This window comes from Stylophora pistillata, chromosome 8 (assembly GCF_964205215.1).
Source record: "Stylophora pistillata chromosome 8, jaStyPist1.2, whole genome shotgun sequence".
In the NCBI taxonomy this organism is placed as follows: domain Eukaryota; kingdom Metazoa; phylum Cnidaria; class Anthozoa; order Scleractinia; family Pocilloporidae; genus Stylophora; species Stylophora pistillata.
The window spans coordinates 23848705-23859850 of NC_142526.1; the positions used below are offsets into that span (position 1 = coordinate 23848705).

General features: G+C 39.0%; 2 protein-coding genes across 3 annotated transcripts; one reads left to right on the plus strand and one right to left on the minus strand.

The window, feature by feature from the left end:
- Positions 1-910: 910 nt before the first annotated feature.
- LOC111342059 (prostaglandin reductase 2) lies at positions 911-7973 on the minus strand. 2 transcript variants are annotated; one of them, XM_022949093.2, is made up of 5 exons: positions 6114-7973; positions 5565-5735; positions 4369-4569; positions 2372-2712; positions 911-1692 (listed from the first exon to the last, which is right to left on the minus strand). In XM_022949093.2, the coding sequence occupies exons 1-4, from the start codon at positions 6474-6476 to the stop codon at positions 2377-2379; spliced, it is 1071 nt and encodes a 356-aa protein (XP_022804828.1). In that variant the 5' UTR covers positions 6477-7973; the 3' UTR covers positions 911-1692; positions 2372-2376. The 2 variants fall into 2 exon arrangements, with proteins under 2 accessions (XP_022804828.1, XP_022804827.1); XM_022949092.2 differs by having other exon boundaries at positions 911-2712; positions 6114-7969.
- Positions 7974-8202: 229 nt separating this feature from the next.
- Positions 8203-9829, plus strand: LOC111342048 (pituitary-specific positive transcription factor 1-like). Its single transcript, XM_022949083.2, has one exon. The coding sequence runs from the start codon at positions 8387-8389 to the stop codon at positions 9194-9196; it is 810 nt and encodes a 269-aa protein (XP_022804818.2). The 5' UTR covers positions 8203-8386; the 3' UTR covers positions 9197-9829.
- The last annotated feature ends 1317 nt before the right edge of the window (positions 9830-11146 follow it).

An 11146-nucleotide genomic window follows, 5' to 3' on the forward strand; every position in this document is an offset into this window, starting at 1 on the left:
CGAGAAGCCCCTGGGAACGAAATTGCAAATAAGTTCACTTGGAAAGTCTGAGGGAACTTTCACTATTTCCCTCTGTGTCTTCAGAAATGTTTAAGATGTTTTTGGCTGAAATTTAATTTTATGCAGAGGAATTGCATCCGGGTCAAACAGAACAGAACATGTGGAAAGGGCTACCATGTCTACTTTAAAACGCATCGCGTTTTAAAGTAGGAAATGGGGAATATAAAATGAACAATAACTAATGATTGACGCGGAGAAGCGCTCAGATATTTGTCCGCGATTATCATTTTCTTCTTCGTAAAGGATATTCTCCAGTTTTATAAGGCGAATATTCGGTTACGTGATGTGTTTAGACCAATCAAGCAACACCTTCTCCTTCGTTGAACATGCACCAGTACTTTTTATGAAGATGGAACTAAGAGCAAGAAAGGGAGTCAGACTCTAGAGAAATAATTGTTGTCTGCTTATAATCCCATGATTTAACGCTTGCTGTTTAAATTCAAAGTAGACGTGAGGGGTTAGGCGGTTTTGTTCTCCCAGTCATTGCTCTGTATCTCTGGAAACGTTCCTCCTAGGTAACGTGTTCATATGCTAAAGAACGCTAACATTGAATATTGAGCGACGAGAAAGAAATTTGACAATGTGGAGTGCTGTAACGGAGTGCTAGTAGCAATTTGACACGAAAACATAGCTACATAACGAAAGATAGATAAATTTAAAAATGAGCAATCCCGCGAATGTGACGTATGTCGAACTAATAAATCAGTCCGTTAAAAAGATAAATGACACGCTCGACGTCTCTAATACTGAAGTCATAACAGGTAAATTCTAATATCCTTTTTTTAATATTCAGGGAGAATAAAAAAAAATTAAAAAAAGGATAGACAAATGACACAGCGCAATGAAACAGTTTCGTTTTTCTACCACTCAAGACAGGTGCCCCACTGTTTATTCAAGTTTTATTAAGGTACACATTTGACCAGCCTATATTCTACTGCGATTAAAAACCAAAAACAAAACTAAAAACCGGATTAAGAAATTACTGCATTTGAATAAATTGTACATGAGTAAGATCTTGCGCACAAAAATACAGAAAAGAACGTTGAAAAACCCTGTCTTGCAATTGAATACAACAATAAAAATAATTATTCCTCGTTAATCAAATTTAAAATAAACATCCTGGAGACGTTCGTGATCCCAGCAAAGACGAAGTCCACTGTTTTACTCAGCGTTCGCCCTCAAATGAAAATAACCTCTTCATTCTTCATTGCCATCACTGTTGTTAGCAATTCTACAATATTGTCTGGGTGTACATCAAGTTTTAAAAGTTCCATAATGTGCTCTAGCACTTTTCTGTCCATTTTTACATTAGTAGTCTCTAAAAACTGGAACAGGTCATCAAAATATACTGCCCTTTCCTTCGCTTTTGATTTTTCACCTTCCGTAGTAAGACTCGACAAGGACTCTTTCAAGCCCTCAGCTTCGGCTTTCAGTTCTGTGATGTCTCTAGACCGGCGTTTTTTCTGCATATAAAGATCATTCTCTGTGGACGATCCGGCCATGGAGCTCCTGTGTTCATCGCTTTTCTCAGCTGATTGCATCCGTATTACAACTGGCAAATATAATTTTGGTAGGACACGGTCGGTTTTTCCGAGATTTTCTCGATGCTTTCAGCGACTGTTTTCTTTTACACTGTTGTAAAAAAGCAGGTAGTTTCTATCAAGATGTCATTCCTGCTGGTATTATCATAAAGAGAGGAATACACCTCCAACCTCTGCTACGAATCAGCATTTAACGTGCATAACAGGGTTTTAATTTGAATTTTAAATCGATTTTTCTGGCACATGTGATAAAAGCCTTCAGATAGCTTGGCAACGAAAAATTAAGACCGGCATGCATCTTTAATCGTACAACGGATAAACTAGGCTGATTTTACGGGTTGCAAGATTTCTTGGCCCTTTGGTGATTGTTCCTCCAGCTAATGCTGTATCTGGCTTCAAAATCTATAAATCATATCAATAAGCCAATAAGGATCCATTATGGAGGAAGGCGATTGAAACTGTACGATAGAAAAGTGTTTAAAACTTGAAAACTTCAGACAATTTTTTTTAACAGCATGAAGGATAAGTTAGTCCCTAAACGTCGCCGAATTTTGGTTCTATTTATTTCTATTCTATTTGTTCATTATAATTTTTTTCTTCTGTGAGGTAAACAACACTTATAAACATCTTCGGTCGTTTATCATACATAAATATTCGTGTAAAATACTAGTTTATCAAAGTCCTTTCATTTAAAAAGCAATTGCGTGGAAGATCTATAATTAATCATAGGCGTGATCACATCGTGACAGAGTAAAACTTGAAAAAACTACCATATTCAAAGCACTTTTTCTGCCACTTTCACAATCTGTTTACCAATGTTCGCACCACGCATCATTTCAACAAACGCCTTCCCAGTGTTCTCCAGGCCCTCCACGATCGTCTCACGGTTCTTTAGCTTTCCCTCTCGTACCCAAGACTCCAGTTGTTTCTTTCCATCCGGGAACTTTTCCATGTAATTTAACACCAGGAAACGGTCACGTGTTATATTCCTGGTTTGCAGTATGTCTTGAATGTCCTGGGGTATTGGGGGAGGATAAGGGACATCTTTGTTGTAAAGTGAAATCTGCCCACATAATACGATGTGACTGTCCTTGTTCATGCAGCGAATAACCTGGAACAAATGAAAGATTAAAAGTGCCATGCTTCATTGGAACCCTTCTTTTGCGACTCTTGCGACTTCCAAGTGAGTCCCCAAAATGAAGGGCCTCTTGTTTTTCACACAGAGACATACATGTGAATGTAGCCTCTTCTTAGTAATGCATTGATCAATTTCAAGCTTCAACATCCATTCCCCCCCCCCCCCAGCAACAACCCATGGTCATTTGACCCTTCTCTGCGCCCAATTCTCTGAATCAAAGTTTGGTCTCCCAGTTGAGAAAAAAAAAATCATAAAAATCATTTCTAACCTAGAAATAGCCATTACTCCCACTAGAGGACTGCCTCTTTTCAATCAGCAATCCAGGTACTCTTTTAGGTCAAACAAATCTTTGCTACTGGAGTAATACTTAATACCAAGACCCATCCAACTGTTGGCAATCATGCATTCCAGTCAGCTGCACCTTATCTTTGGAATGCATTACCTTCAACAATTTGCAATATAAAGACACTGACACTTAAGGCCACTATTAAAACTCATTTTTTTAATTTAGCATTCAAATAGATTTTTATTCACGTCTTATCTTTTAACTAGTTTAATGACTAGGCTATTGCTGCCTTTGATTGTATATATGGGTTTGTAGTATTTAATACTTTCTAACATTTATATCTGCTTTGAACATAATTTTACTTTGACAATATTGTGAAGCGCAACTGAGTATATCCATATAGAGGTCTGTGTTATATAAATGTAATGATTATCATTATCATTATTATGGGTAAGAAATTTGAACACATTTTTTCCAGGGAGTGGGAATTTGAACAAACAAATCTTCAATAGTTCCAATGCCCAGGGATTGCACAGGGGGAGAAGGGGGGGGGATGTTGAAGCTTTGAACTGATCAATGCATAAGTGTCCTTTGCAGCCAAATTTTAAGAAATCAGAGCTGTTTTCTTTATCGCAAGCTTACACCAAAGACTTACTTCAAGACTTATATTTCAAAATAAATTTGATTTTTTGTAATCTTCATTAAAAAAGATATTTTGTGAGTACCTCACTATAAAAATAATTCAGTTAAATTTACTATAACTGAGTATAATGCAGTTCTCTCATAGAACTCCTGAATAATTTGGGTAAATCTGTCAAACACTTTCCCCCTCCCCCCCCCCCAGTCTTTTGGGAATTGAAATTCTTCCATAGGTGTTTATGCTCTGCTGGTATGAAGTGGAGTTACACTCTCACCACAATTTTAAATATACATAGTTATGAAAATATCATATTGAATAAAAAAAAAATTAACCTCAGCCACTTAAATACATATATCTTATTAACCAAGCGCGAGGGCTGTACTGGGAGAATATCGGCCCAAGGTCTTGACAGTACAGACCGAGCGCAGTGAGGTCCGTACAAAAAAGACCAAGGGCCGATATTCTTCCCGTACGGTCCCGAGCAAGCTTGGTTAATAAGAGATTTAATACACGACTGAAGTTCAAAGGGACACAAGTGCAGTATCATTCGGGACCATTTGGGACAGTGCCCGGTCCAATACTGAGAGAATATTGACCGGCAATAGAGCATTTTGATTGGTTGATTTTAGTTATTGGCCCTCTGACTTCCCGAGTCGTGTAATAAATGTAGTAATTATTGTTTATATGAGAAATACAAACTCACCTCATTGCTTATTTCACCTCCAACATTGTCAAAGTAAACATCAATTCCTGCTGGACATTTCATTTGCAACTGTTCACTAATGTTTTCTGTGGTCTTGTAATTAATTGCTATATCAAAGCCCATCTCTTCTGTCAAGAAGCGGCACTTTTCATCAGTACCACATATTCCAACAACAACACCACAGCCTTCCAGCTTTGCAATCTGAAAAAGTAATCATTTCCTTGTGTTGTAGGCATAGTGGCCTGAAGAAAAAAATTTGTACTGATCTGCAGATTAAAAGGTCTTATTCACAACCTAGAAGGGTCAATATAGCTCAAAAAGATTGATCACCATCTAATATGGTGGAAACTAGAGAAACAAATCCAGAATAAAGGTAGAAATTTGTTAACTTAATCAACCTCTTGAGATGAAGATACATATATTTAAAAGGGGTTACACTTTGGAATTTCAAACTGTTTTTAAATAGTGAAGACGTAAATCACATGTTTCCCAAAGCATACTTCTCCTTTAGTGATTTAGAGGAGTACAATAATTATCAACCTCTAAGACATTGCCACAAGAGTCACATGTAATGGTTTCAAAGAACCCTTATCCTCTTAAAATGCACATTTATACTTCTGCAGAATAAAAAGGTGCTTTTTGCTCTAGTCTCAAAGAGAGTTTTTCAGAGTTTTGATAGTTTTGTCTCTATTGCAATAAACACCTTAGATGATTCAATATTTTTGAAAAAAATAAAGGGAAGAACAATTTTAGCCTTAGAATGGTGATGAAACATTTGAGGATCAATTCATTTTGATTACATGCTTCCGCAATTCTCTGACACAGAAATCAAAATTCAACTTGAGAGCGGCTGTTATGACAACATTTGACTGTAGTGCTACAATAGAATATTTTTTTATGGACAGTTGTCTGTTCAGGGACGTAGCCAGGATTTTTCAAAGGGGGGGTCACAGAGGCTACTCACCAGATTGTCATGTCGACCTCCACACCGTGCATGTTTTATTTAATGTTACAGTTTTGGGATGAGCAGTGAGAGTATAGTGGGCAGGCCAAGATATTGTCATGGCATTCTCACCACCTGAATATTGTAGGTTGTTTGTTCAAAAGAAGGCCAACCAAGGGGGGTGGGGGTTCACGGGCACCCCAGGACCCCCCCTGGCTACACCCTTGCTGTTGTATGGTGATCCACTTCTCACCTGCCCTGCAGCTATCCCACAAGCCCCAGCAGCACCACTGATTACCATGACTTGATTGGCACCAGGCTTAATGTGTGCTTTTTCTTTTAAGCCAATATATGATGTCAGTCCAGTCAAACCCACAATTCCCAGCAACAGAGATGGATTGGTACAAAGATATCCACTTTCTTCCTAAATAGTTAATACAACACATCAAAGCTAGTTCCTCATAAAATTGATAAAAATAACCAAGGAAGGGTAAAAGCACAGTTTGATTTCCCTATCTGTATCTACTTAGTCTAAAGGACCTGCTTTTGATTACCGGTACTAGACTAAGTGTAAATGGAATCAATAACTGTGTAAATGGTTCAAAGGGGACTAGCATGGTACAAAAAAGTAACAACATCCTCTTATGCAAGTGGAGGTCGTCAGAATGTCTTCAGTGACGTTGAAAATTCGTTGGATTTTTTTTAACGCAGGAATTACACGCATTTTACCGAGCGGAAGTTGGCTGCTGTTCCCCCCAATTCAAATTCACAATAGATGAACCCAGTTTATTAACTAATATACCTTTTGCAATGTGGGGTTTGCAGTCACAGGAAAAGTTGAAAATTCTTGCCATGGCCATCCACCCGATTGCACGATATCCCCTGCGTGAAATTTCTCGCTTCTGCTCTCAATCACCTGACCCACACCTCCACCGCTGGGTGACTCCCCGATAGACCACGGTGTCAGATAGCTTGTTCCAGAATCCTCATTCATTCTACATCTCATGTATGGATCAACGGATAAATACAGTGTCTTCACCAAGATCTCTCCCTCTTTGCATTTTGGAATTGCTCTTCTTTCCAGAGTGAAGTTCGATTCGGATGGTGGTTTGTCTACCCCTGGGCGACTGAGAAGAACGGCAGCTGTTTGAGTTTCTGCTGCCATCTTTGTTTATGTCCACGAGGGCATGGGGAGAATGGGTACACCAATCACACCACGCGTTACTTAGTGGAAGTTGACCTCGGGAGCTAGGACCAGATTCCTCACTGATGAATTAACAAAACTGACCACAGATTTTACCGATTTATAATTTGTTTTTTCAACAGAATACTCCCCACACTATCGAAAAATGTAATATTTTTGTAAACTGAAAGATCCGCTTTATTTTTGAAAAAGAAAGTTTTTCTTTTTTGGCAGGCGTTCCCGTGACATGCCAAGTTCTCTCCGCTTAACTTTTTCTTGACGTCCGTTCGAGTTTGTTCTATTCTTTCCTTCTTTGACTCTTAAGAATCAACGTAATTGTCGTTTTCCATTTTCATTCGCGTCAACTGAATTGACTTTCTTGTTTTCACTAGCCTGTTTTGACGGCCTTTGCAGTTTTTTTCCTTCGACAGTCGCCCATTCGGTTTTATCATATATTGCCTCTTGATCGAAATTTCTTCAAAGACGTATAGACTTGATGACGGATTCATTTTCACCTTAAATTGACTAATGGTCGACTCAACTTATTCTTCAATCGATCAATCGCGTGCTTATCAAAGCGTGGTGATTCTTTTGAACTTCATATCATGACAATCACTCTCGATTTACTCTCGAACAAAACTAAATTTAATCTGACCCCGTGTAGAATAGAATCAATTATTTTTTTCACTGACACCCGTCGGTCTAAACTTGAATTATTTCTTTAAATAATATTTTACAATATGGTTAACCTCGGCCAATGTCTCTCACAAGATTTCTAAAATCATTATCCAAAATCTTTTGTAAAAATTCATACGCCAGCTCGGTATATCTTTTCAAGTTGAGCTTAATGTGTCCAGTCCATTAATGTTTAATCCAAAGCTCGTCGCCAGAATTCAGCCGTTTATCTTTAAACATCTTCCGTTGGGAATCATTAATATGCAAACATTTGGTTTAACTATGGCAGTTATCGCTTCACGCGCGAGAAAAGAATTACCTTCCCTTGAGTCGTTCGCTGCAATCAGAGAAAAAATAAAAACATCAAATCGATCTTTGTTGCCTGTGGACGGAAAAGAAATCTTCTTGATCTAAATTAACCAAATCTTAAATCGGCCTCTTGCAACTACGATGCCCTTTTAGCTAGAAGAAAAGAGCTATTAAACAAGCGGCAAATAAATCCGATATGAGCCGCTCACGGAACAATGATCTAACTTCTTAACTTACACCGTTGGCTGATTGATTCGCCTCGAGTAATAATTTTTCTTAACCAAATTCAAATGGTGTCCAGCTTCCGATCCTAAGTTCTAATAAGGTCCGGAGACGAAAAACAGAGCCATATGATCTATATAGTTACTAATAATTCCGCTTTTTTGAAAAACGAACGATTATCAAACACACTTATGACTTATTTGGCTCCATGATTCATGTTGATCCACTTACCTCTGTGGAATTTTTTTTTCTTGTCCAAGAAATTCCCAAAAATAACAAATTCTTATATATTTGTGATTTCAGTCTGAATTAAATTTTAAAAAAAATCATTTTAACCGAAGGTTCTGGCGTTCGAGACGACTGAAAGCTTGAAAATCATATCACGGAATCAAAGAATGCTAAAATCGCGTGAGGTTAACAACTGTATTTTCATTCCGCCCTCAAAATCTCTTCAATCTCTCTTCACAGCTCATCCACACTCTGGAAATAACACTTGCTTTTAGCGAGCGCTGTATCAAAAAAACAGCGTTTATCTCATCTTTAGAGCGCTGCGATAGCAGAGCACTTTGAACCTAAAACATCGGCATTTTAGCCGTGTTTCCGACTTGATGTCTTCCGCTTATAAGAAGCTCGCGTTGATTTTGTTATCTACAATTATTGCCTGCAGCGCGTGGACTTTGCTTTAAATGACGGCTCAGAGATTGCGCATTCATTCCGGCAGCAAGACAAACGAAGGCAGCTTGACTTTGAAATCAGCCATGGCCTGTCCTCCATATCCACCCGAAGTGTCCTATGCACCTTTTCAGCAAATGGTTCGCGAGACACCAATTTCAATGATACCCTCGCATCCTACTTCTTTACCGCCAGTAACTCACTGCAGCAAAATGGACCCTCGAGCGAATATCCACGTGGCGTCTCCCTTCATGCTTAACCCTATGGCTAATTTTGACAGCGATCCCGGTATGTCAGCACCACATCACGGCTTGGGTTTTGCCATTGACACGTCAAAACTGCGCGAGTTGGAGGAGTTCGCGACCCAATTCAAACTCCGCCGCATCAAGCTAGGTTTTACACAGACGAACGTTGGTGCAGCATTGGCAACAGTCCACGGCACAGATTTTAGCCAGACCACCATCTGCCGCTTCGAGAATCTTCAACTTAGCTTCAAGAACGCTTGTAAACTGAAGCCGATTCTGGCGCGCTGGCTTGAAGAGGCCGAATGTTCTGGAGGGGCGTGCGGTGATAAATTCAACGCTGAACGCCGCAGAAAAAGACGAACCACCATCGGCCTGACTGCTAAAGAACATCTTGAAGATCATTTTCTTAAACAACCAAAGCCTTCTTCCCAAGAAATCGTCCGCATTGCCGAGGGATTGCGCCTGGATAGAGAGGTCGTGCGAGTGTGGTTCTGTAACAGAAGGCAACGGGAGAAAAGAGTAAAGACGTCACTGAGCATTCACGGCTTCCTCGGTTGTAAAAGCGACTCACTGGTGTGAGAACATGAAGAAGACTGAAGCGAATGCAAGTAAATTACCTTAACTTCCTCCTTGATTAAACAGGTTATCAATTTAATAGGCAGTTAAGTAAAATCGTTGTTTCTTCGAACCACTGCAAATGAACTGTTGAATTATTAGAATACATCAAAAAGTGCCCATTGTTGTACACAACAACTGACGGTTAAAAAATAAAAAATAACATGATCTAGCCACCTTACCTTAAAGATCATTCATTACGAGTAAATATTTCTTCAATAATTCTAAAAATGGTCTAAAAAGGCGACGAAAACTATGGTTTTCTATGCATAATGTACAGAAGAGACGTCTTTTCATAGACTCGAAAGAGCACTTTATCATTTAACTTGTTTATAAGTCCAGTATATTATTAAAATGAATAAACTGAAACAGTTTGCACGATGCGAAAGACTCCCCAGGCTAGTAAAGTTGCCCTTAAAAGTGTTTATCTTTACATGTATTCAGAAATAAAAGGTAAACTAAATCGAGCTAAAGTTTAGTATTTTATCGCACGGCATAAATATAAAGTGAACCATGCATGATCAAACTAAGTGATTTTTATAATAGACGTAGGTATGGTTGAGATCGAAATAAAACGTGTTTATCATTTGAAACTAGGCGAAGTTTTGTGGAAATTCTTTCTTTATTGTTCTCTTTCAGAAGCTAGTTTGCTACTAGAGACATCTGACCCATAAGACATCTTCAGTTTCCGTTAATAAGCGAAATAAGACTGTCTACAAGAAACATAAATCAAATAACTGTTGTTCATAGAATAATTTCGACAGTTTCAATTCGCCTCGCGTCTGGAACAGTTCTTTAAAAAGAAAAGCGACTGCTTTTTACAGTAATTTATCGAAGAGGATATTGGCCTATCGCGTTGGGCGCGCAACCTCCAAATTCTCTTTGTAACCCGCTAATCAGCTTTGAAATCTCCTGTTCTGATACATGCCATAAAAACATCCGCGAGCTCAAAAAGGAGCCATTTAAGTGTCAGACTCCTAGTGTAAACATCGCATTATAATTTTGGTAAAAGTGCATGAATTTGAGTTAAGCTCTATCGTGTGGGTAATTGAGGTGTAGACTTAAATACAGAATATTTTCTCTCGGCCAACGACTTGATTTCAGGTCCTATCTACCTGGTCGAGTGTGGTCGCGTATAATCTTATCCCTTGGTACCAAAAGAAATGACAGCTTACTGTACGTGCTTCTTTAAATTCCACGTGTAGTAAACTAGTGGGATGTCGCTGATAAAAAAAATGATACGAGACGTGGTGAAAATGACAAGCTGAAGCAATAAAGACGTCAATAAATGGCTACCCAAAAGGCCCAAACAAGAAGAAAAAGTATGCAACCATTGATAGCGCTTTAAGATTGATTGTCATGAATCTTACGGCCGTTAAGAGGCTAATTTTTCGCTCCCTTGCTTTACCCGTGCACTTGGACGCCAAAGCTAATGCATCGATCAATTCGAAGCCTAAACTTCCCTTCCCTCGGGACAATCCCCGGGCATTTGAACTTTTGAAGATTGGTTGGTTCAATTTTCCGTTCCCCTGAGCTAAAATTGTGCTCAAATGCCCTACCCAAGTGCCGGATTTGATGGTCAATTTTTTTGTAAAAGGCAAGATCCGTGACTTTCTTGTAGAACTTTTCGTCTGAGCTTTGTGCCCGCACTGGTAAACACGTGTATTCCGCAGGAGGGACTTGACTGTTCCGATTCAAGTTCCTCACCCCACCCCACTCAAGCAAGGTTCAAATGGTTTACAGTCAATTCGCCACCAGAACAAACTCGCCAATACTAAGAGTCAACTCGCCGCTGGTGGCGAAGTAACTCAGTGACGATCATCATTAAGGGCTCTTTCTCTGAATTTGTAAGGCTGTTCGAGACTTTTTTTTTTATTGCAAAGCACGCCCATGAAGATATTTCCCGAAACACTG

Bases quoted from the DNA above. Each gene is read 5' to 3' on its own strand.
- LOC111342059 (XM_022949093.2), bottom strand. From the start codon at position 6,476: ATGGCAGCAGAAACTCAAACAGCTGCCGTTCTTCTCAGTCGCCCAGGG. The intron at 5,736-6,113 runs GTATATTAGTTA...TTAACTATTTAG, and splicing joins CAAACCCCACATTGCAAAAG to GAAGAAAGTGGATATCTTTG. The intron at 4,570-5,564 runs GTGAGAAGTGGA...TTACTTTTTCAG, and splicing joins GTGGGATAGCTGCAGGGCAG to ATTGCAAAGCTGGAAGGCTG.
- LOC111342048 (XM_022949083.2), top strand. From the start codon at position 8,387: ATGACGGCTCAGAGATTGCGCATTCATTCCGGCAGCAAGACAAACGAA.